Raw genomic sequence first — 25,845 nt, 5'->3', positions numbered from 1 at the left:
ATGTTTTCCCCTTTAGGTCAACAATCCATTTGATATCAATACTAACCTTGAATGGGAAACATTAAGTTTTTGGAGAATAAGCTTACATTTTAATAGCTAAAAGTTTAATCAGCTTATTAAAAAGAACTGCAGATCTATTACCTCCTTATTAATCATATATTCATGTTGCAAAACCTGCACAGGGGTGGAACCGGATGAAAAGCAGCACCAATCTTTTTTATTGCTTTGCATGTGTTCTGTTGCTAACTAGAAATTGTGAGAATCGATGAGTCAGGGATTGGAAAGCCTTATAAAGCAAACGAGTAGTATATAAAGGTGAAGCAGGTGTGTGCAGACCACAACGAAGACTTTTCTAAAGATCAGTAAAAATGAGAATGGAGAACCTCCTATTTCTTCTGTTATTATGCGCGGCACTTTCTTGTGCTTTTCCTGCAGATACAAGGCAGAAGAAAGAAGGTGGCATGCAGCTTGTCCAGGTGAGGAAGGTAGATCTCTGGGGAGATCTTTAGCAGCTGTTGAGCATCCATTGCAGTCTCTGGAACTAGTATACAGTAGCTGAGGAGCTAGTTCTGCAGATTCCAGTAGAGTGAAGAATGTGATTGAGTGGGGGCTGCATGAATACCAGAATGACAAAGGCTTCTTTACTCCTGACTCATTCTTTGTTTATATTTTTGTAGAGAACTATTAAAACTGATGATGCATTTACTTATGTGTTATTTCTACAAATAATTAAGCTACTGAGTCAGTCTATGTTTGATTCAGGTGGAAATGTGGCTATTTATGTGACTTCTGGTATTATGAGACAGAACTATAAAATAAGGATATTATTTTGTCTGAATTATTACTGTCAAAAAATGTGAGAAAATGGGATAGTACTGATGAAATTTTATATTCAGTCATATATTTCAAACAGCTTCTGCACTGCCTGCTCTAAAGGACTCTGGGTAACCCTAGAGCACAGGGTAAGTGGAGGGTACATTACCAGAAAATAATCAATTCATTAGACAAATGCTAATTTTTAATGTATTCTGAGTAAACTGCAAAACATTTATAGTGATAATATAAAGCAAAACCCTATCATTAAGAGAAAATATTCATACAAGATTTAACAAACTCAATTACCCATGCTCCCATGGAACAGAAAGAAAAGTATCAAAAATACATGTCTGAAGTGGCGCTAGTATAATTCATTATGATTTTCAATAGCAAACACCACTGACTGTCCTAAAATTATTTTTTTTTTCATCAGAAGTACCTGGAAAATTATTATGGTTTTAAGAAAGATGGAGATTCTTTCATTTGGAAAAGTAATAGTTCAATGACCCAAAAAATAAAAGAAATGCAGGAATTCTTTGGACTAGAGGTGACAGGGAACCTGGATTCTGACACTTTGGACCTGGTACAGAAACGTCGCTGTGGATTCCCTGACATAGCTGGGTTCTCCACCTTTGCAGGAGAGTCGAAATGGACAAAACAAGTTCTGACATACAGGTAATTATAGTGGAATGCTTAATGTAAAGACAGTGTGTTACACAGCGTAAGTTGTAAGAACACAGCTGGTTTTCTATCTCATATTTTAAAGGATATTAAACTACACACCAGACTTGCATCCAGCAGATGTCAATGCAGCAATCAAGAAAGCGTTAAGTGTTTGGAGCAGTGTGACCCCACTGAAATTCGTCAAGAAGGACAGAGGTGATGCAGACATAATGATCTCCTTTGCAGCCAGAGGTAAAACTCTACGCAACCACTATGAGTTACTGCCAAGTTACTGCCTTATACGGAGCTGTTGACCGGAATGACTTTTTTCTCACAGGTAGCACATACAAAGTTCAGTGTCAGACTGAACAAGCAGACAAAAGAACACAGTTCCCGATCAAGGTGCTATGGCTATAATTCTTGAAGATCTTTGAGGGAGGGTATAGAGGCAGATGAAGACAAGAAGGGAGAAAATACATGTAACAAGCTGCCTGCAGTTCACCGGATCTGTAACTAGTATATGATGCCCAGTGTGTGCACAAACCACAAGAGGCACAGGGTTTGTGGGATATACCCAGGCTCAGAGCATTACAGAGTAGGTAGCTCTAGTTACACTCCTGGGATTAGACATGTGCTTTGTGTGAGCTAAATAAGTTCTAGACAGACTCAAGGCTTATATTTTTGGCATTGCCCTCAGGGTAGGTTTACCAGCAGCCTTCCCTCTTTCATGAACAATCATGCACATGCATTCTTTAAGTCTGCTTCTCTGCTCCCACCCAAACATATCCACTCATCCAAGCTATGAAGAGAGGCACCACACGTAACCTCTGTGTCCTTAAATTGTTTTCTGGATACTACATTCAAGAGCTTATCATCTTACCGGGATCTTGCTTCTGCCATCAACACTTAAATTATCAGTCAGGTTCAGTTAACCATCTGATGACTGTTGACACAGAGTTTATGAAAAAACCTTATGTCTAAAAAAGGAAATGTATTTTAACCTAAACCATGTCATTCCCTTCCCCTGCAACAGCAGTATGTAAATGCCCACCCATTTCTTGAAAAAAACAAGATTTCACTCCTAATGCATTAATTCAAATTTTCCTAAGTTTTCCATGTGAAAAATAGAGCTTTTGGCAAATCTCTGTGGAAGGGGAACTTGATAGTTTACAAAATCAGCAGAACAGAGAGCTCTGTTCAGGGCTGAGATCTGTAACTTCCATAACCCCCGGTCAGCTGTGTATGGGACTTGCTCCACAGGTCACAATGACTTCATCCCCTTTGATGGCCCAGGAGGGTCCATTGCTCATGCCTACGCACCCGGCAAGGACTTTGGTGGAGATGCTCACTTCGATGAGGATGAAACCTGGACCAAAAGCACAGAGGGTAGGAAATTAAGTTCTTCAAGCCCTTCCTGAAGCAGGCTGTATATGAAATCATGGGTGCAGTGTCTGCCTCCTTTCTTCCTCAAGTGCATAAAAATGGGTCTGATTTGAAAGGAGCATTGGGGAGCTAGCTTCCATAGCTATAAAAAGACTGTGAGCCCTCTGCTTTAAAAAGTTAAGGCTCCAGCTGAACTTCTGCCATGGTCTGGATGGAGATTTATTTGGGAAGGAGCTGAGGGACCTGGCAGCCCCATTCTCCACACTCCTCCAAACTGCTTGTCTCTCCCTGCACAATTACATCACTTGCACTGGTCCAGGGTCCTTCTCCCACACTGACTTCTGCAGGATCTACAGACTATTTTCTTATACTTTACTGTAATGATGTCAGTATTTTTCTTTCTGACCAGAATTTCATCTCCAACTGAATTTTCCGTAACAGTTTCAATTGCTTAAGCAAACGGTTTTGAAAACTTCTGACCTATGTTATGTTCTTCATGTTTTCAGGATAAATGAAAAAACACAGCTCTCCTATTATGTGTTTTGTTTGTTGTTTCCAGGTACAAACCTCTTTTATGTTGCTGCCCATGAGTTTGGCCATTCACTGGGACTTTTCCATTCTAAAGACCCCAATGCTCTGATGTACCCTGTTTATAGGAAACCTGACCCTTCAGTATTCCCTCTTCATCAAGATGATATTAATGGCATTCAGTACCTCTATGGTAATTCACAATTATTAATCAACTAGTGTTTATAATTTCAAAGATTTTGGAATTCCTTTCGGTGACATTTTTGTCTACTGGATATACCTGAATCAGTTCTCTCTTTAATTTCTTCCATAAACTGCTTCTTTCAGGACCATCTTCTAACATCCACAATGACCAAAGGGAATCTACTGAGATAAAAGACCCAACTGAGTCAAAAGATCCTGCACTGCCAAACACCTGTGACCCAAATTTAACTTTTGATGCTGTCACCACTTTCCGTGGTGAAATAATGTTCTTTAAAAACAGGTAACCCAGCTTTCTGAAAGTAAAATAGCTGGGTATAATTTTTAAATTATGCCCTACAGCATGGAAAAATAACTTTATGCTAAATATCAGCCACTCAAGGCAGGAAGGTGAGACAGGGAAGCACAATAAGAGGTGGGAGGCAAAAACAAAGAGGGTGGTGGAGAAATGGAGAGATAAGTGTAAGATCACCTTTAAAACATGGAATTCTATGAATAGGATGGGGAAAGATGGCTGCTCTGAAAACATGGGCTATTTTCACTTCAGGCTGTAAGCAAGTCCTAAGTGTTTGACATCTGGGAGAGTTCAGCTTTGGCAAAACACACCATCAGCCCTGGGACAGATGGCATCTTCATTTCTGTCCTTGCTTTGAGAGAGCTGAAGATTTACCAGTTCTGACACAATACCTGCTTGAAGAACCCCTGCAGTGGTGATTTAGTACAATAACAAAAGGAAAGGATAATTGATTTAGTGTTAAACTCAGACATACTGTCCTTCTCCAGGGCATGACAGCCCAAAGTCTTGAGCAGAAGGTGTATAAGAGCTGATTCCCCTCTCCTTCATGTGGCAGGGGCTGTGCTTCCCCTGCTTCAGACCCTCCCCAAAATCAATGTTAAAGCGAATTTTGAGCTCGAAGTTTGAAGTCACAAAGCCAGTAAAGTGTTATTTTGCAGAAGATCCTCACGCGCACCGACTGTTTGTCTAAGCTGATGTTGGTAACCTTAGGGTGGGGTTTTATTCCCAGAATTTTATCCCATACCAACCATGTGAGCCAGGTCTCTCTAGGCTCCCTTTCTGTGTAAGGGAAAATAATAAATGTTTTGACAAAACAGTTCATCTGACCTATTTTAGATGTCTGCATCAAGATGAGAGAAAACCCACCATGGAAATAACTTTCTTTCCATTGACATTACCGGGCGCTTAAGGGAACATGACTGGGCTTAGTCAGATAAATCCTGCCCTGGTTGCCATGATGTGGTTTCATGCATTACTCTGTGTGAATGTCTGATTTTATTTAAAACCTGTTCTATATTTATGTAAGTCATTTTTGGAGGAAGCATCCTGCAGTCAGAACAGCTGATTTTAATTTAATATCTTCGTTCTGGCCATGGCTGCCACCTGGTGTTGATGCTGCATATGAAATTCCTGAAGAAGACGAAACAGTCATTTTTAAAGGTAAAATGTCTTTTTATTTTCCTGTGTTGTCTTTCCAAGTAGTCATGAGAGTTTGTGTTTTAAGCTCTTTCTGTAGGATTCCACAAGCTTTAATTTAGTCCAATAAATTGGTATATTTTAATCACAGATATAACAAAAATATTATCTAAGATAAGGAACATGTATCTTAGTTTTTAATGTCAATATATAATGTCAATATAGGCAGTTTCCCTGCCAAAATATTTTTTTTAATTATTTTTCTTTTTTTCTGGAAAATCATCTATTGAATTTTAAAGTTAGAACATATGCTTCTTCCCAGCTGGTAGAAAACTAAGATAATTGTGAAGGAAGACTGAAATTTCAGTTTTCATAAAATGTGGGGCAAACAACTATTGTTGCACTTTTTTTGGACCCTAGAACTAGTTTTTAGAATGTTTTCAAGTAACCATTTTTTTCTCTCTGCATTTTTTCCATTAAAAGAATAGTTTTCATGAAAGGATTGTGTCATTCCAAGAAGAATCTGATAATGTTTTCATCAACTTTTCTTCATAGGGAATGAATTCTGGGTTTTGAGAGGAGATGCCATGCTTCCTGGATACCCCCAAAAAATCTATAGCCTGGGCTTTTCAAAGGATGTTACCAAAATTGATGCTGCTTTCTGTAATGGAAATGGAGGGAAAATATATTACTTCATAGCAGACAAATTTTGGAGGTAACATTTCCTGTGCTGCTTTCCTAAATAGGAGCAAACATAATCACATGATCAATATCCTGTCATGATTTAGGATGCATTAGTCACACATTTTTGGTAATGTCTTTTGGTGTCACAACTGGCTATGGAAATATATTTGAAAGGGAGGTAAACCAGTGCTTTTAGTTTTACCTTTTAATTGATTTAATTATTTAACAGTTCTTTTATTATTTATTTATTTATTTATTTTCATTTAATTGTCTTGGGGAAAAAAGCCATCCTACAGATCCAAAAGTCAGCTCAGTAAATCAGCCAGAACGTCACTATTTATATCAAAAATGTTTCTGTGAGGTCAGGAGTATCCCACTCTTTTTCAGTTACTAACAGTTTCATAAAGTTTCTGATAAATGCATGTATTGCACAGAAGTATCTGCTTTTCATGATTATTTCCCCTTTTGAACCCAATCCCTACTGCTCAGGTTTGTGTTACAGGATATATATTTCTAACAACTGAAGGAGCTGTTCCTCCAACAGAAGCAGTAGATAACTTGAACTTTTGCAGATGAATAACACAATTTCTCTCTTTCCTGCCACCACAATGACCAAGTCATCATAAATACAGAGATCATCCTGGAGTAACTATTTAGCCATTTATTTGTAGTTTAAGCAGAAGGACAGACTTCCACATTTTGGTTCAAACTCTCATAGCTTGAAGGACCTCAGCTGAGTCTGATCATTAAATCATTAAATAATGATCAGTTTGTCTGATCATTAAATCTTTTACTAATGAGGCAAAGGTATCAGAATGAAAATGCTTTCAGAAGCCTTCTTATTCTAGCACTGATAGATAAACTGCACTTCACTCAAAATGGAACAGCCTGCTACAAGTAAGGAAAATTACTTAAAATAACTTATAACTTAAGAAAAAATCAGATTTTTCCTGATAAATATTTCTTACAGACAGGGAACATGAAATCCATCTTTTAACAATCTTACAAATCTAACTTATGTTTGAGATAAGAATATCCAGCTCTCCTTTAGGTACGATCTCTTAGCAGATTTATGATGATGGTTTGAATATTAGGTATTCTTAGAGTATCTTGAGCTGATGTAAACAGAAGCAATTCTTCCAGTGCAACTAATACATTAGTAATTATTTATGGCACATCATGCCTGTCTCAGTGTTACCTAAATGATACTGAAAGTCTTCCGTGAACTCAGTTACCTGCTAGTAGGTAGAATGAGGTGAGCCAAATTAATCATGAATTGCTTGCAGTTTTCATTGACACTACATTGTTTATCTTTTGCTCAGTTATGATAAAAGAAGTCAGTCTATGGACAAGAAGCCCATACTGATAAGGGATGGATTTCCAGGAATTAATGGGAAGATCGATGCTGTTTTTCAACATGAGAGTGAGTTACTGTTCTTAATAAAATCTATATTAAATGCTCAGGGTCATAGGGCTGAAAGTGCTTGGACAGAGAGAAGCACTTCTAAGTGCTTCTTATAGCCCTCAAGATGACTAACAAGACCTTGAAATAGTCACATAACACTCCCATGCTTCATTTTACCCCCTTGAAAAATAGTGGTAATACACTTTTGGTCAGAGTTTCACAGATGGAAAGGCCAGCTCCAAGGGACAGAATGATATATCTGTATTCATGCTGATATGCAACCTCACACCACGAAGAGCTGGCTTACCAAGACAGTGATGTCCCAAAACCATAAGGTCTATCTGCTGTGAGCAAGGCTACCTAAGCCTGGCCCTCTGACATAAGATGGCACTGCTTTGAGAATCATAGTTGGCACTAGCTTCTGTGTATGAGAGAATATTACTTAGAGAGGGAGATGCTGGAACAGGCCCAATGGTACATCCACAACTGCCAAATGGCACAGCTTCCCAGTTGCCACCTGGGTCCTCATCTCCCGATCATCAAAACCCATGCAAGTTAATGGCTTCCCAGCAAATCTACCAGCTTCCTCCAAAATGAGTCTTATACATGATGCTGGGGATCCTTAACTGTGGCCATCACTCCCGGTGGGCAGTGTGGATGCAGCTGCCCCAGGCTGGACCTCTCCCTCCCCACAGTCTCTGACAGGACTCCAGCAAGCTTGCGCCTGCTCGCACCTCGCTGTGCCCAGTGCCACACTCCAGGCTGCGCAACGCTTACTCACAGGAGACTAGAAATACACCCTTCTGGAGGGTATCTACGCAGACATTGCATAACAGCAGATATTTTAAACTGCAGAAAGATACAAACATAATTTTTTTCGTGGGGTCACCTCACAGGGTTCATTAAGTATATTGTGCAGTGTGTGCATGGCTGGTTTGCTATGGAAAGTGTCCCTATGCTGCTATGCACCATTTTGCAGAGGTTAAACCTGGGAACAGATGTTGTCAGCACTGTAAATGTATCCGAAGTTTTTTTGAGCTCTTTCAGGATGTTGTTAAAGCATACTAATCTTTCCATCTGCAATATCATGATTCATCTGCTTTTTTTCCCCCTAGACTTCTTTTATTTCTTCCGTGGAAGAAAGCAATTTGAGTTTGACCCTGATAAGAAGAGAGTTACACGCATCCTAAAGACAAACTTCTGGTTTCCGTGCTAAGAAAATGAAATCTGTAATGGTGTTGGAAAGAATGCAGTGTTATTGCACTAGAAACACTTTTTCTTTTATAAGTATATGGAATGTATAGGCACTTCAAAGTTAGCAAACCTCAGCCCCTGCACAATCTCTGTTTCTGTAAATAACAGAACAGTATTTAACACACTGATGTGTATATATGTATGTCATTAACATCAGGATTGCTAGCTTACCAAAGAACAAAGCAGTTTTTACTTTTGATATTATACAAAAATGTGTCTTGTTTTATTTTTTCCACTGTCTTCACTCTTCATGCTGTACATCACCCTGCACAGAGCCCTACCAGTCAGATGCCCATGAGGAAGAGCATTTCTGTTCCTAGAGCTAGGATTACTTTCAATCTGGTTTAGATACGTCAGAGTTAAGCAAGCAGGCTAATCAAAGCTACTGTTTATATTTACTGAGAGACAGACAGGAGCTCCAGAGAGCACTCCCTCCCAGCCTGAGGTGGGTGCCTAGGGATGGAAGTGCTCCTTGTCATTACCGACTGAGGAGGCAGCCTGTTTGAGCAGTTTATGTTAGGCACCTGATTATAGAAGGCTAACCTTAAGTGTGATGAATCCTACCCTAAAATATTTATTGATATATATGTGATTAAAAGCTCATCTCCACAAACACAGGAGCAGAGGGGCACATTGACATCTAGGGGAGCTCCAGTCATCCCTGACGTGCCCCTGCTCCTCTCCAGCTGTCCAAAGGAGCCCCCATGGACTGGGGGACACCCATCACAATGTGTCAATGGGAGAGGGTCCCCATAACCTCACAGGCTGAGGGGTCACTACCAGGGGAACAAGGATCAGAATCCAGAGGAAGAGAATTCGGGGATTTTGTAAAACTTGTTATGTCATGTTTGAAGGGGACTGTGAGAATGTGCAAAATTTATTATGGATTGATTGGGGGAAAGATCAAAGGCAGAGTAATGGAAGGATCAAGGTAGACTGGGGAGGAACAGGTTTGGGAAAACAGGGAGATAAGTGGATGGAGGGGTCTGGCTATGTTTAGACAGGCTGTAGGTCAGTGTGCTTCCTTGGCCATGGCATGCATGGAAGGCCTCATCAGCCAGAGGGGAGGAATGGGATTGGGCCACCGGTCCTTTTCATATTTGGTACCACCATGAATCCAACTGGAGGTCTGTGAGCCTGTACCAACTCCAGTATGTCTCAGATGGTCCAGTCCTGTTTTGTAGATCAGTGTGGAGACATTGATCTCTTGTTATCTCTTTCAGGGCAGGTTTTACATCTGCACAACTGCCAAGCTAGAGGCAAAGGACTTCAAGCCGGTAAGGTTGACTCTGCAAGGCATCCCAGGGCTCATCTGCCATCAGGGAAGTCATGCCCAGGGCACATCAGAGCAGGTTCCCAACCTAGGCAACAGCTCAGCTGCAAGGATGAAGAATGTAATTTGGTTTTCCTGTGTGTTCAGAAAACAGGTGCTTGGCATGGAAAGTGGCACTCCTTCCCTTCTCCTTTTACTGAAATCATTGATGATGCCATGTCTGAGGCTATGCAAGTCACTGAGGCGTAACTCGGGCACTGCCCCAGTCTGCACCTTATCACATTGAATTCCTCTTCTACAATAGAACAGTTAGGACTGATTCAACAGCTGACATCCTGAGCCCTATCACAGTGGCCTTTGGACTTCTGTGTGGTTTGAATTATACCATTGTGTTCCTAACACTGTTTAGAGCAGCACCCTGGATCGTAAACAGACTGACTGATCATTCTTCTGGAGCAGAATCAACAGCATTTCTATAAAGGAAATGTTTAACATTGGGTGACGTTAAGCCATGAGTTTATGCAAACTTTAAGACATATGACTTACTTGGAGGGTTGCCTTTGGTTTTTTCATCTCAGTATTAAAATGTACTTGGCTCATTAAGAGAAAATTCCTAATGAATTCTCTAACTTCATGTGAATATCTGGATACCAGTTGAATATTGCTGCAGAGTGACATGATTTATATCTTTGACACTTCAGTCTTCAGTGACATCCCCAAGCAAAATAACTTGTTTCAGGCTAACGTCCTGGGTTGCAGAAAGACTTTTATTCTGTTGCTTCAAAATATATTTGAAAGCACATTAAGAGATTAAGATGTGCATTATGCATTAGAGCACAGAATAGACATAAAAGTACTTCCTCCAGGAATGATGACTGTATTTTGTTGTGCTACCTGCTACTGAGAAAGCGATTGCAGACATCATTGTGACAAATTATAATAGTAAATAATTCTTAGAATTAAGAAGTACCATTTTTATTTTTTGTAATGTTAAAATTACAGAACTATCAATCAAAGTTCCCTTTTCTACAGTAATTCTGTAGTGACAGACTTCGATTTAGGGAAACTCCACTATGATTCACACTGTAAATTTATTTTTTTATTGTTTAGTCAGGGGTGCCGATGGAGGTTTCTTCTTATGGAGAGAAGGATGAAAGCCATTAGAACATTTTAAAATATTATCAGATATAACTAGAGGAAAAGGGATATAGTCTGAAGAGTCAAATGCAAGCCCTAGGTAAGTGTAGTATAAAGTAAATGGAAATCACTGAGACAGGAAATTGTTCAAGTCTGGGAAGCTCTTCTGGGTAATATGTCTCCTCTTACTCTCTGCCTAAATATCCCTTTCAGTCAATGCTACAAAGAAGAAATGTTCTAGATAGACCTCTGACAGTGCTTACATTCCTATGCAGACTTAACGAACAAGGAACAGTGAGTAGAGTACCTAGAAAAGGGACACTTTAAGGTCTTGCCTCAACATGAACAAGGGTGCAGCTTTGCTGAGGAACACATGTACAAATAAAGCATGATTCCTGCTAATACAAGGAGACACAATCCTGTACTGACTGAGTGTACAATGGAAAAACCCTTGAAAATGCTGACCCTTTCTTAACAACAGTGTCGAACACCTCTTCCTTAGGCACCCAGTTTGGGTTTAGCACTGACTTAACAGATGGGTCCCAGGCCTGGCGGGGTGATTTGGGGCAACCTGAATGAGGTACTACTGATACTTGTGGTCCAGGAAAGATCTGCCTCTGAAGAACAATTGGGGGTAGGTAAGGGCAAAGTTTACCTCTCCATTGGTTACATGGAGATTCCAGGCAAACTTCAGGCAGGGCCAATGTGTCAGGAGATGTCCAGATCTGGTACCGTGATAGAGGTTAAGCTGCTGCAGCTCCATGCCCCCAGGTCCAGCCAGCAGCGAGGCTAAGAGTGTATTCCCAGTAGGTACACACACATGCACACAGGTACACAAAAAGACGCTATGGATCTCCCAGCAGCTGGGCTCAGACACGTTGTCCATCCAGCAACTGCCCTGGTATGTGCTGGTGTCCTCTGCTACCTCCTGCACATACACACAAACAGGTCTCTATTCCAGCTCCAGATCCCTCAGCTTCCCCAGTTGCTGCCTTGGGCCCCCCGTCCCTCAAGTAGCCAACCCACAGAACCCTGGTCTCCCCAGTATCCAGCCCTGGCTTATGGCCACTTTGACATTCAGCTCTTACCATCTTACCTTACTGGTTTATCCAGCTGGATCATCGTTTGTGCTTGTACACGTACACATATACCCAATTAGCACGCACGTACCCGTCTCTCCAGTCACACCATCACAGACACAGGGGCCTCCAGCCCCTGGTCCTACCCTAAGGGCTGACACTGAGACCACCCCACACACACCCTGCACACGGGACAGAGCCCATGGCCCAGGAAAATAGCTAGAAATTGGGTTTAATGAGAGGTCAGGACAGGCTGTGCTGGTCAGGTGCCAGTTAGGTGCAGGCACAACGCAACACAAAGTGAGGGACTGTGTAGACACCAGTTGGCACTCAGTGAAAATTCTCATGTATTTAGAGGGCTCTTAGTTTCGTCTTGGCCTATTCATGTCTCCTGTTGGGTTTTGAGTTTTTTGTCTGAAGGCAAGTGCTTGAAAAGGAGAGGGTGGCAATGTGCTAGCTAGTGCCCCATGGAAAGAGAAGATGACTGAAATCTCTCTTTCCCTCGTTCGAGGGAGATGTGCCCAAGGACATGCAGTAGGAAGCCAATGCAGACAGTGAAATAGGACGTGACTTTGTAGCCCAACACAGTGGAAATTCCCAAGACGGAGGAAAGCCACTGCTTCTGCTTCCCCTTCCTGACACTTTAAGTTTTTTCACTCGATGACTCTTGAAATACATAAACATCTCCCACAGCTAGCGGTGGAGTCCAGGCCTTTCTAGTCCTGCCACTGGCTGCCTTGGAAAGTAATTTATTTAAAGTTTCCTGGAAAACAACCAGATGTCCCCTCTCACCCTCTGCCTGACTCAATATCCTCTTGGACACATTAAAATCTGGCCATAGACCCTTTGCAGATATGTGCAAGGTCTCTCTGAGCAAGATGCAACACGATTTCCTAAAATTAGCACTCAGCCACAGGACACATCTAATTAATCGTCATCTCTTCTTTGCCTGTGTGTGTTTAAACACACCTATGAAGCCTTGAGAAAATAAATAAATTTTTAAAAATAACAAACAAGAAAGAAATGGAGGTATTGAATCAGGAACTATATAAACCAACCTATAGAAACACATGAAGGAGAAATATTTACAGGGAAATAACACTAGTTTAGAAGCACAGTTAGAGAAGTTAAGCAGCATTTCACAAATCCCAGGATGATGTGAGTTGTAGCAGATTTTGAAGAAATTTCCAACACGCACAATTCTTTTTGTTCATGTCTGAAAATCAAGATGGATTAATCAACAATGAGGTTTCCTTGGACTGTGAACCTTGAGGCTGAATCTCTTTACACATGCAAAAGCTGTACCTTTTGAAGAATTTTTGTCCTTGTCATTTCAAATACCAGCACTGGACTGTTGCTTCTGGTTTTGAAATGTCCTGTGTTAGCTTCAGTCAATCACACCAGACAAGCAGTGTAACTCACATTGGAAGGTATAAAGTGATTTGCTTTTCCCAGGATTGATGACCGCTCTGCTGAACCTAGATATAATTAGGGGGTGCTAAATGAGTGTAGAATCATATGCTAAATACATTATTTTTCCCTGATGTTTGGGAAACTAAGTGAAATACTTGCAAACACAATTAAAATTTTCATCCTGTATTGAGCTCCTTCAGACAATGGCACATATTGGTATTTTCCCTCTCACACTGACATTTACTGTTCCACTTTAAGGTTTCTAAGGAGGCTTTTTACTGTCAACAAGGTCAACACCACCAAAACCATCTGAAAGTTGTCCAGCCTGTACTTGACATCTTCCAGAGTTAGCAAACATGCAGCCACTTTAGACCATCTACTCTGATGTTTAGCTGTCCTTGCGTTAGAAATGGGTTTTTTTCAGTTTAGGGGTCTACACTGCAGGTTCCCACATGGGTCCTGGGTATTTAAACTCCTCTTGTCATTGATAGAGACTTAGCCAATACAGTCAATGAAGTATAGATATTAATCTCATCTTAAAGTCCATGTTGTATGGGCACTTGAATCACTTGCTAGAATCCATTGTACAAAATAGGAGCTTAGACACCTAAATAACTTCTGAATATTTACATTACAAAACACTTAAATCTGGTTCCACCTCATTGCTCATTTGCTTGTACTTGAGCCACCCACCTGGGACTGGCTAACATGACACAGGAGCTATGAAGAATTTCCAGGGCAGCTGAAGGTCAGGTGGGATTCACTATAGCATCTCAAATAGCACTAACTCTCAGACACCTGAGTCCCAAACATCATGTCTTAACTTAATCACTGTTGTTTAAGACCATTCTAGAGTCTTGGAGAACTGTAACTGCTTCCATTTTGGGAAAAACTTTTCATATATTTAACAGCAATTATCATGGCTCCCCTCACTCTTCCTTCCATGAAATAGTCAACACAGAGTCACAAAATGGTTACTTTAATCATCCCTTTTCAGACTTACAAAAATTCCTGTTGGTCTTCATGGAGTCTTTCTGACCAGAGCTCATCTCTGCTTGCATGCAAACATGCTATTGCAGCTGAGACCTTATCTGTGTTGGCAAGAGTACAAACACTATTTTACTTACCACATATATGGGAACCTAGTTTATGCATTTCAGTAACATGACTGATTTCTGCTAATACCAGTCAAAAAATGTTAAACCATTTTAACACTCAGTTTCGCTAGCATCATAAGATTGTTTTAGACGAACTTTTAGTTAGCTGATGAAATCTCTCCTGGAATTATGATGCCAATTATTCTTAGATAAGATCAGTCCTTTGTACTGTCTTTTATATTTTATTATTGCATATTATAACATAATATGTTATATATTGTTAAATATTAAGACATATGTATCATATATATATAGCATCTTATTCACTATAATACATTACATTGCTGTTATACGTTATTTCCCATTATTTCTCCAGTTTGTCAAGATCTTGTGCCACAAATACTCTAAACTCATGATTCAAAAATAAATACAAAATGTAGCCCTACTTTTTACCTGAAAAGCATTTCCTTCTTTATTAAACACACTACAAAATTGCCCAAAACAGAAGGCTCAGGCAAAATAAGGACAGTAACATTTGTTGAACACATTGCGTCACTAGCTGCTGATGAAACAGTTATGCATCATTTGTGCTAATCAGAGGATATTATACAGCATGAGTCAGGCTGTCACTGATTTACAAATTAGCTATATAAACAGAGCTGAGAAGTGTGTTCAATAGCTCAAGAGTGAAACCGAGGCAGACAACCTTAGACAAGGATGAAGACCCTTTCGCTTGTCCTGTTGCTCTATGTGGCTGTCTCCTCTGCTTTTCCTGTGGCTCCAGAGGCAAACGATGAAGGAAAAACCCTACAGCTTGTAGAGGTAAATACTTTTCAGTACATATATAACTGAAACATAAGGTAGTCTGAGAAATATCTATAACTATAATTCTTTTCACAGAATGTGGTTTGAAATTAAAGATGTACCATTTTGCAGACGTTTCAAGAGAAAAATTTTCCTATCAATCTAGAAAACATGTGAAATTTATGTGGAACTTATTTACCCAAAAGTCATATGAATATTGCCTAACTTCATTTTTGATGTTGTTAGTAAAGTAATAATAAAACTACCAAAGCATGAGTTCTAGCAGCAAGGCTCCGTGGCCGGGCAGAAATAGTTAACCTCAACAACAATTTACATTTCAACATGTGCTTTGAAACTTGTAATATGTCATGTCTCAGCAACATAAGGGATAAAACGTGCTTGAAGTAGGCATGTATTTCAGTGTTCTGTCGTATGGATCTTTTATGGAATATTTTGAAAGAAGTTGACATCTATGAGAAGCACAACACTTACATAGACACAACACTATTTATTGGAGACAAAATTGTTGAAATTTAGTAGGAAGACCCAAGTGCTGACTCTCTAGTAGTCACCTGCTTTGTTGGGAGTCCTGGCTGTGTGGAGTTTCAGGGTCGATCTCTATTTCCTTGAATGAGACCAGTTATAAGGTTCGTCATAAGTTTTGCTCTTATAGTAATTAGGCACCATAAATAATATGGAATTAATTAGTAATAATAAATATTAGATTTTAAAGACATTTCCTCAGTAAAATAAGAAATTCAGAAAACTATGTGAAAACTGTAAATTGTATCTGACTCTTCACACCAGTTCCTGGAGAAAATAGGCTGTTCTTGCTCCTGGTAAACACAGGGCATGTTGATAGGGAAATAGTTTAAGTTTACTTAGAAAATTTAAATGTGTCTGAAGACAGTACTGATACGCCACAATGTTCTTCTTTTTTTAATGCTGGTTCAGAGTTATCTACAAAATTACTATGATCTTCAAAGGGATGACCAGCCTCATTTACGAAGCAAGGGCGAAAATCCTCTTGCTGCAAAGCTCAAGGAAATGCAAGCATTCTTTGGACTAGAAGTGACTGGGAAACCTGATCTTGACACTTTGAAGATGATGAAAAAACCCAGATGTGGTGTACCTGATATAGGCCAATATGTGTTCACAGAAGGGAATCCCAAATGGAAAAGAAATAATCTGACATACAGGTAATCTTTCCTAAGATGGTTCAAAAAAATATAAACCTAGCATTCCTAAATTTTTGGGGGGGGGTCTGAAGTAAGTGCATTATGCCATCCAGAGCAATCAGTTGACTTTTGGAAGACAGAGACTCTAGAAGGCAGTATCTAAAATGAAGCCATCATTAGTTTTCATTTATGAAAGTTATGTCCAAGATTTTCTGACTTTTGCACAAATGACTATTTTTCAGCTAAAATGCTCTATTCGTAACGGTATATATTGAGTTGTGTTTGCTTTGAAGGATTTTGAATTACACCCCAAAGATGAGACAAGCTGATGTAAATGAAGCAATTCAAAAAGCTCTCAGTGTCTGGAGCAATGTGACACCACTGACATTCCAAAAAGTTGAGGACAAAGAAGCAGATATAATGATCTCTTTTGCTTATAGAGGTAACATTTATATTTTTATGTATTAAATAGCCACCTATATCTATGCAATCATAGAAATAATTTAGGATTCTGATGTTTTCCTCTTCATTTTAGACCACAAAGACAACTCTCCATTTGATGGCCCCAATGGGCAGTTGGCTCATGCTTTCCAGCCTGGTGAAGGTATTGGTGGAGATGTGCATCTTGATGAGGAGGAAACCTGGACAAAGGATGGAAGAGGTAAGGACTCTGTAACTGGATCCATTTATACAGTTTTGCCTTGCACAGTCTTAGCTCATGTGATGTGCAGTTCATGAGCCTGATTACAAGGCAAGAAGTGAGAAAAAGTGGCAGAACGTGTCCTTTTGAATGGCTTTGCTCTTTTTTTCTTTTCACTTGTAGGAATCAATTCGTAGAAAAGAGATTTCTAGGTCATAGTGTTTTGTAATGACAACTAAGTCAGCACTTAAAAATACATTTTTTGTCCAGATGTAACCTAAAACTTGAATACAGGAAGATCTGGTGGTTAACTTCTCAAGTCAGATCATTTATCCCTCTTAACCTAGCACTTCAAAGTTTAGTATTAACTGGGGTGTTCAAGTAACACCAAAACTGTCATCTCAGTATTTGTTCTGAAGGTTTGGGGTTTTTTTCTGTTGGATAACTGAACCTCCACTCATCATGGGCATGATCTTTGTTCTGAGCATTTTACGTGGTAACAGGAGAAACAGGGTTTGAGGTTGAGACATGAAGACACTAAAGAAAGGACAATGAGACCACAGTTAAGGGCAGACATTCCTTAAGTACCCATATAGCTCTTCTGAGACAATATGTTTGAGTTGTGATATTGACAGCATTGCTTACAGCCTCTCTTATACCCATAATGTATTTTGGGAGGATGCATAAGTGTTTCCCATTTAGTCGATTGTGCTGAATACTGAAACAGATTTTACCTCGTTTCATATGATTTTTATCCTACAGGCTACAATTTGTTCATTGTTATTGCCCATGAGCTTGGCCATTCACTGGGTCTATCTCATTCACATGATCCTGGAGCACTGATGTATCCTACTTACTCCTACACGGACCCCAGTGAATTCCTTCTTCCCCAGGATGACATTGATGGTATTCAAGCCATCTATGGTAGGAAAAAAAGTTTTTATTCAGTATTTCTACATGAAAGGCTGGTAAACAGTAAAACCACATTAAAGATATGCTTATTCCACCAAAATGAGAAGTTTAACTGCTGCTGAACAATGGATAATAAAAGAAAAAATTCCTGGTAGCTAACTTCAGCTGAAGTCCAGTTCTGCAAAAAACTCATTTTGGAAAATATGAACACAACTTGTTTTATCAACATTAAAAGCCTGTTTTTAGTGACAAACCCTTAGTTTAAAACTCTATGCCTTCTCATTCTCTGTAAAGAGGGTTCTTGGTGTCCTCAAAGACCTTCTGAACAGTGTGTTTATATTTCTCCATACTAAAAGATAAAATACTCTTCCTATAGGACAGTCTAATACTGCTGTGCAGCCAACAGGACCCATAACTCCACAAGCTTGTGACCCAAATTTGACGTTTGATGCTATTACGACCCTACGTGGAGAAATAATATTCTTCAAGGGCAGGTAACAACAATAAGCATATATATAATCTCTTTAAAATATCCAATAGTTTAAAAAAATCTGTAATGCATGAGAGAAAACCGATCTTTTGGAATGCAGTACAAAGAGAAGAACTAGAAAGCCACCATAAATTTACACAAGTAATAGTTCACAAATCATTAATCCCAAGAGCCCTAGCTGATAAGAGCAGTGAAGGAGATGAGGTCTTGTTGGTTGTTTTCCAACTATTCTGTTGCTGTGGCTACTGCTGCAATAGACTCGTTTCTGAATTCAACTAATAGCAAAGCAAGAGTATTCATTCGTATATCCCTTAGCAATGTCTCCATGTAATATTTCTGCTATTCCAATACAAGAGCAGGGGCAGGACTGAAACCGCTGTTATGTCCGTTAAGTGGTTACTGAAGCCACCTCTTAGCCTGATTGTCTTACAGAGAAATAGAAGGGCTTATATTCATGTTGCCTGACTTTTAAAACATGACTGAGGTCCTAAAGTTAAGCTCGCAGTTGCTCCAGATTTCCTTTACATTCAGTGGAGTGGGATATTCACAGTCAGGTACTCATGCCCCCCCTGTTATACTCCAGGCGCTATAAAAATTACTTTGCACTTATGATAGGAATGGAACTATTTTATGACATAAATTTTGTTTGAACCAGATATATGCTGCGCAAACATCCTGTGAGGGCAGAGACGGAGCTCAATTTTATCTCACTGTTCTGGCCAAGATTACCATCAGGAATTCAAGCTGCTTATGAAAATGTTGAGAGGGATGAAGTTTTACTTTTTAAAGGTAATGGATCCTGAAATCCTCTGCTTTTCCCAACCAGTTACTCCCTGATCCTTTGAAAACTATGAAATTACAGAAGTCAAAGTGGTTTTTAGGGAAGAACAATGAAACAGAGAATCTTACAAATCTGCAATTAATTGAACCAGAGGATCATAGACTTATACTGCATTAAGGGATCTCCAGAGGTCATAATCCTGAAAACTTGCCCCTCTTTTATAGTTAATATGCTGAAAAACAAGACATGAAAATAGCTTCCCTTTTTAGGTCTAGTTCTCTTCGGGTAACAGCATTTCACTCTATTCAGAAGGATTTTTGCTGAATTCAGTTGGCAAATACAGACATTTGTACACTACTGTTACTGATATGCTTATTAATATTTTGTGATATTTTGGGGAAAAAAAAATGTTAGTGGAAAAGTGTATTGTGAGAGGAAAATTGTTCACTAAAAAAAATGTCTTTTTCTTTAAAGGTCTCAAATACACTTTAAAAGTCTCAAATAACTTCATTATGCACATATTACAGTACATATTACCATATGTGAATGTGTTCATTGAATCTAAAAATCACCAAAATATTTTGATTAGGAGTATGGACTTCTTAATAGTTTAATGCACATTTTCTAGTTTCAAAATATTATATGGCTCTATAATCAGATAGCATATTACAGGAATTTAATAAACTCAATATCCCAATCCAATTTCCGTGGATTAACTCATCAAGCTCCAGCCCTCCCCAAGCTGTTACCCAGACAAATAATTTATATACATTTGAAAAAAAAATCTGGGAAATGTACTATCCATACACCTTCTGATTCTAATGTTTTACTTATAGAAACAAAATACATTTCCACTCTTCGTGATGTAGTCCCAGTGTAAGAATCAGAGCCATTTTCTAAAATAATAAACTGGAAGGAATAATACTGGTATCTAAGACACATTGTTTGCTACCCATCTAAAACACAAAGTAAATGCTGTTCATAAATAGCAAAACCAAATGAAATGTGCTTATATTTTTCAGAGAGTAAATACTGGGTTCTCAGAGGATATGACATTGCACCTGGCTATCCTAAACCAATCTATCATTTGGGACTCCCAAAGACTGTTAAAAGAGTTAATGCAGCTTACAATGATGAAACCACAGGGAAAACATACTTCTTTACAGCTGACAGATACTGGAGGTAAGGCTTAATGTTCAGTTGCTAGAATGCATATTTTCACTTGTCCCTCAGGACTGATGTCTTATTATAAAGTTCAAGTGCAATGATGTTTAAAACAGGTATGTTGCAGAAATTTAAACAGGATTCTCTGGAAGTTTAAAAATTTTAAGCATTTGCTAGAAAATGTCAACATTTTAATAGGATTTTTTGGCCATTCATCAGATTATGTATCAGGAATGTAGCTACTTGCAACTGAATAAAACATCTGCCCAAAAGAGAGTGGTGATTTTCTATTAAATTATTCACTTTTTCTCCACAACAGAGCTGCTTTTCTGTGCAATGTTGTGATTATGTCCACTTTTCATTCACATTTCAAACAAAATGAACTGCTAATAAAAAGCATTATAATTGGATTTCTCCGTGAACAAACTATAAGTATCCTCCAATTGTATAGATGGTCGTATTTATAACTCAAGTGTAGCTCATGACAAATTTCAGAGAGTAATTTTGTTTAAGTACACAGTTGACACTAATACAAGTATGTTTCAGGAATGTGCTACCATCTTCAACTCCCAGGTTTTATGTTTTGCTTTTATACTGAACTGGATATCCAGTGCCTTAAAACAGTAACTCGTTTTATGTGCAAGTCATGGCCAAGGCTCTGAACAGTCCAGAAATGTATTAATAAATTCCTGGGCTGTAGTCCCAAGGTCCTTGAAAGCCTTGCTACAAACTTTACCAAAGGCAGGGTTTTTGAATCTCAAGACATACAGATGTGAGAATCTTAATGCATAACAGGAAGAACCACAAAGCTACTTCTGCTAATCTTTAATAAGACTTCTTAGTAACAGTAGAGTAACATATGTGTATGAATTTGCTCTGGACTTGCAAAATATTGCCTGCTTCCTCACAAACTGTAATGATGTTTCCTGTGTTAAGATATGATGAAACCAAGAAAACCATGGACCATGGCTATCCTAGGAAAATAGTCTCCGACTTTGGAAAAATTGGCAGAGTCGATGCTGTTTTCCAGAAAGACGGTAAGTAAAACATGCCTTTAATCTGGGTTTACTTGAATATTTGGGCTTCTGTAGATAGAATTATTTCTTTTCAAAAATCTGTTATTAACCCTAATGAAAGGGAAATAAAAATTAGCAAGTGTAGATGGACTGTTTATATTGGGTTTTTTTTTTCCAAAATACTGAAGTCACCTATGAAATATAATTTGATTTTTTTTTTTTTCTAGGCTATATCTACTTCTTCCATGGAACAACTCAGTTCCAGTTTGATCCTCGTGCCAAACGGATTGTTGGACAAATGAAGAGCATCAGCTGGTTTAATTGTTAATTACAATGTTTCTCCATATGCACACTGTATTTTTTTTATGTGCCGAATTTTTCAACATTTAGTGGCTATCACGTCAGAATGGATTTCTGCCCAAATTCTGTGGGAGTATAGTTTTCATAATTATTTATTGTAAAACAAATGCATTTATATAATTCATCACAATTTTACCTGTTACATTAAAGTTTTCTAATAAATTATGTTTGTCATAGTTTTGTGTCCTTGATGTCTTATTTGCACTAATACTCAAGAGCCAACTGTAGCTTCCAAACAATAAAAAATATATTCTGGCATGGAAAATCAGATCCTTTTCCCAAAGCTAGAGAAAGGAGCAGTCACCTGTCTCTGAACTCCATCACCCCACACAAGCCCTGGTGAAAATTCTATGGGTAATTATGCCAGTTGGGGCTCATTAGCATAAGTCTACAAATCACACTTCCACATTCTGTTTCTCTTTTCCCAGTTTTCACTCTTAGCCTTCCCTTCAGGATGTATGTCTTTGCAAATGCAGACGGGGTTTTTTTTCATATTTTGGGCTTTAGGAAATGGGTTTAAGCCTGGAAATGTAGATTAGGTAGGATCCCTGAGATCACTGAAGCTAGTCCCTTGCTAGCAAAGGTAGCCACATCATACAACAGACAAACAAACCTCTTTACTCAAGGCTCTGTCAAGTGCTTACTACTCCAGTAGTTAGTAAATCCCTCCTAATTTCAGTGGGTTAAAGGATGAAGACATTTGCTTAAAAATGAAAAAAAAAAAAATTCTTGGTCAAAAATAATACTGAAAGTTAAAGAAAAAGACAGTTTGACTTCTAGCTTAACTGCCATTTTTTTCAAATATCCTCAATTAAAATGGTATTTGAAGGGTTATCCACCTTCTCTTTAGTTTTTGTAGATCAGTTGGTACAATTAGAAGCCATAAGACCATAATAAAATGTATTATCTTGTACAACATCTGTATTATTCAACATACTTCAGAGGGAGATTTTAGGTTATTGTATATAGAAGTAATTGCATTTTGAGAAAAGAATGTGTAACCTTATAAAAACGTACCTGTTAATTTTTTTTATTGCTTAGCTGTCTGTATTAGAAGCTTATTAAATTGTATCCTTCATATATAAAGAACAGACTTGGTAGTTCTTACATTTATTAAATTCAGGAGTAAAAACTAATCTAAATACTATTCAAAGATAAGAAATTGAATACTTGACAATTAACTTGAATTTTCTTTATAAAACCTTAAAAAAAAACCCAAAAACCACCTAAAATTAAATTACAGTAAATCAAAGGCTTTAATGAAGATGTTAATTTATGTGAATCCTGTGATTTAGGTACTGGGTCTTTAATTCAAAATCTTAGTAGCAATACTATTTAATCACATTTTCTTGTGTTAATCACTGCTACTGAACTACCAATGACAATTATACCAAATATTGTTTTGGAAGTATATAAATCTAAATTGGTTATGATGGTCTACAAACATAACACAAGATTACAGGGAAAGACAGTATTTCTCACTAGACAAATTACATATTAAAAAATAAAAGTTGAGGGCACATGTTCCTATCAGATATGAAGTAGAAGCAGAATATCTCAGGGCAATGCCAGAAGAATTCCTTCAGATTTAAAGCAGAACACTAATCCCTTTCTAGAAGAAAAAAGTAGTGGGCACTCATGGGGCAGAGAAAATGTTAAATGGGAAGCGAGGGGTAAGGAGGTGGCTATGTTTTGGAGGAAAGAGATAAAAGGTAATGTACAAACCATGGAAGATGAAGAAGTTAAAGAGAGTTAAAAAGACATATTTTCAGTCCATGCCTTTTGGTATCCTGTGAAGTTCTGAGTTTTAGTTGCCAGGCACATTTTTTTAGTAATTTATTCTGTGGATTTCCCTTGAGCAGGAAGACTGAGAACTCAAGTGGTTTCTTTGTGAGAAATATTCCCCATGCTTATGTGACTGAATATTTCCTTCGCCTGCGTGATGGTGGTGATTGCTCCATTCCAGCCACACCATTAGGAGGAGGGCGTGTCCGATGCTGGCGGCTCTCGCCCGCCTGCAGGCACAAGCATTGCTTTCAGTAATTTGAAATCTGAATGTTGATTCAGGCTCAGTACACACAGTCACCTTCCATTTTCTTACTCCCTTTTAATAAGTTTATGGTCTGATTTGCTAATTACTATACTAGGGTACAGTACCCTACCACTCCCTAGTTCTGGTTACTGTTTCTGTGTGTAGTCATAGCCCATATCATTAACTGAGACAGATTGGGCCAGGCACAAATCTAATTCCCTAAACATGTATTTAATGCATCTGAGGTGCTGTAGGGTATCCAGGTCACCCATGAAGGTATGAAACAGGACTTCTGGGAGACCGGAACTTTCCAAAGACCCACAGAGCCTACACTCTCTCTAAGGACTTATGTTCAGGTGATTGAATCCTGCCCTCACAGGTTTCAGTCTTTGCTAAATGTTTGCCAAGGGTCAAATACATTATTTGAACCAGTCGCTATTGTCCCATGTTTTTCACTCAAGCTGAGTTGACTATGGTAGGATTGAGCCTACAAAGTAGTGGCTCGGCTCAGCTGCCTGAACAGGTGTCAAGTGACTTTAAGGTTCCTTAAGTTTTCCGACTGACCTCCAACTACCAGTCTAGAAGCCACCCTCTAGGTCCTGGGTCACCAGACCTGTGTCACCAGGCCTCTGTCAATGTCTCAGGTTCACTAGACTGTCTCAAAAGCACAGCAAATCACTGTTTAGGCAGCTTAGTTGCAGCTAAGTGTTTTCATGTGATCTCAGGCTTAGGCCCTTATCATAGTCAATGGCGTTGGTCAAATCATTTGGTGAGCTCCTGAGAGCTGCACAAATCATCCAAAGTCTTTCTCCTACATGCCATCAGATCAAATGTTCTCTAGGTGCCATTTGCCCATATTGATTACATTTCTGTTGCAAGCAAGCTTAGACAGTTAGCAAGTGCAGACACCCATGCTGTGAACACAGGCAAGTTGAAGCCCTGCCGATATTGTGTTAAGATCACCACAATGCATCAGTATTGATGATTCCTATGATGATCTGTGTAGCATCATTTGCTACTACTGATCTGATGAGGATAGACAACAACATTTCTGGGTTAAAACATAGGTCACGTTACTGAAGTCTGGATAAAACTAGTTCTAGGACAAGAAAATAAGATACAGGGTAGATCAACATCTACCAACTCTAACCAGTGTCAAAGATAAACATTAGGAAACCATAACCAGCAACTGCTTATACAGCTGCTTCTTTTCCCAGACCTCAAGGCCAGCTATAGGTGTATTTGTGAAACATTGCTTGCGAAAAAGCATGTTGCGAAAAAACCTCTCCCCCATGGGTAGTGGGAACTATCTGCTATGTTGTATAGGTGGTCAAGTTGCAAAACCCTAAAAGTGGTTTGAGTGGCATAAGCCTCCATCATCTGTCACTCAAATGTGCTCTGAGCAAAAACTAATGTAGCTTGAGCTGTTAGATGAAACTAGAAATGTAGTCTAAATTAGTTGTTTAAGCTTCTCTATGTTCAATAAAGACATAGAGCACCTATTGAGGCCAGTTCATCCTATTCTAAGATAGCTGGTTGAATCACTCTCTAGAGTTATCATAGAATGGTTTGGGTTGGAAGGCACCTTAAAGATCATCCAGTTCCACCCCCCTGCCATGGGCAGGGACACCTTCCACTAGCCCAGGTTGCCCAAAGCCCCGTCCAACCTGGCCTTGAACACTGCCAGGGAGGGGGCAGCCACAGCTGCTCTGGGCAACCTGTGCCAGTGTCTCACCACCCTCACAGGAAAGAATTTCTTCCTTATATCTGATCTAAATCTGCCCTCTTTCAGTTTAATATGTATTTCTTCATTTTCTACAGAAGAATGCTTAACTAATAAAAGTTTAAAGTTATGTGCAACTCACCTTAACCTACGTGCTCTCATTGTCTCTATCCTTCCACTGCTACACAACAGACAGCTGTGGGGATCTGATGGCCAACTACAGTGGGGAAAAAGATAACCACTACTCCCAGTTCATATCAAATCTGCTCATAGTGTTTTCTTGATTTTTTACAAAATTAAATTCATATCAGTCAAAACATGTTTTCCAAAAATGTGTTCTAGTGCCGTTGGAAAATATGCTTGGTGCAAAAGCCACTGAA

General features: G+C 38.9%; 2 protein-coding genes across 2 annotated transcripts; both read left to right on the top strand.

Moving 5' to 3' along the window:
- Positions 1-368: 368 nt before the first annotated feature.
- On the top strand, positions 369-13,629 carry LOC113477018 (stromelysin-1-like). Its single transcript, XM_026843089.1, has 10 exons — positions 369-476; positions 1,250-1,491; positions 1,583-1,731; positions 2,740-2,865; positions 3,422-3,583; positions 3,718-3,874; positions 4,914-5,047; positions 5,579-5,738; positions 7,030-7,130; positions 13,527-13,629. The coding sequence occupies exons 1-10, from the start codon at positions 369-371 to the stop codon at positions 13,532-13,534; spliced, it is 1,347 nt and encodes a 448-aa protein (XP_026698890.1). The 3' UTR covers positions 13,535-13,629.
- A 2,572-nt stretch (positions 13,630-16,201) lies between these two features.
- Positions 16,202-21,685, top strand: LOC113477011 (interstitial collagenase-like). The gene is made up of 9 exons (XM_026843077.1): positions 16,202-16,368; positions 16,641-16,789; positions 16,883-17,008; positions 17,750-17,911; positions 18,276-18,393; positions 19,045-19,178; positions 20,193-20,352; positions 21,271-21,371; positions 21,578-21,685. The coding sequence occupies exons 1-9, from the start codon at positions 16,217-16,219 to the stop codon at positions 21,676-21,678; spliced, it is 1,203 nt and encodes a 400-aa protein (XP_026698878.1). The 5' UTR covers positions 16,202-16,216; the 3' UTR covers positions 21,679-21,685.
- The last annotated feature ends 4,160 nt before the right edge of the window (positions 21,686-25,845 follow it).

This window comes from Athene cunicularia (genome assembly GCF_003259725.1).
Source record: "Athene cunicularia isolate RWA chromosome 1 unlocalized genomic scaffold, athCun1 chr1_part1, whole genome shotgun sequence".
Lineage (NCBI taxonomy): Eukaryota > Metazoa > Chordata > Aves > Strigiformes > Strigidae > Athene > Athene cunicularia.
The sequence above is the reverse complement of the archived record's forward strand: the minus strand, read 5'-3'. Positions and strand labels throughout refer to the sequence as shown.

Bases quoted from the DNA above. Each gene is read 5' to 3' on its own strand.
- LOC113477018 (XM_026843089.1), top strand. From the start codon at position 369: ATGAGAATGGAGAACCTCCTATTTCTTCTGTTATTATGCGCGGCACTT. The intron at 1,732-2,739 runs GTAAAACTCTAC...CTTGCTCCACAG, and splicing joins GATCTCCTTTGCAGCCAGAG to GTCACAATGACTTCATCCCC. The intron at 3,875-4,913 runs GTAACCCAGCTT...TATTTATGTAAG, and splicing joins ATAATGTTCTTTAAAAACAG to TCATTTTTGGAGGAAGCATC.
- LOC113477011 (XM_026843077.1), top strand. From the start codon at position 16,217: ATGCAAGCATTCTTTGGACTAGAAGTGACTGGGAAACCTGATCTTGAC. The intron at 16,369-16,640 runs GTAATCTTTCCT...TTTGCTTTGAAG, and splicing joins AGAAATAATCTGACATACAG to GATTTTGAATTACACCCCAA. The intron at 19,179-20,192 runs GTAATGGATCCT...TATATTTTTCAG, and splicing joins TGAAGTTTTACTTTTTAAAG to AGAGTAAATACTGGGTTCTC.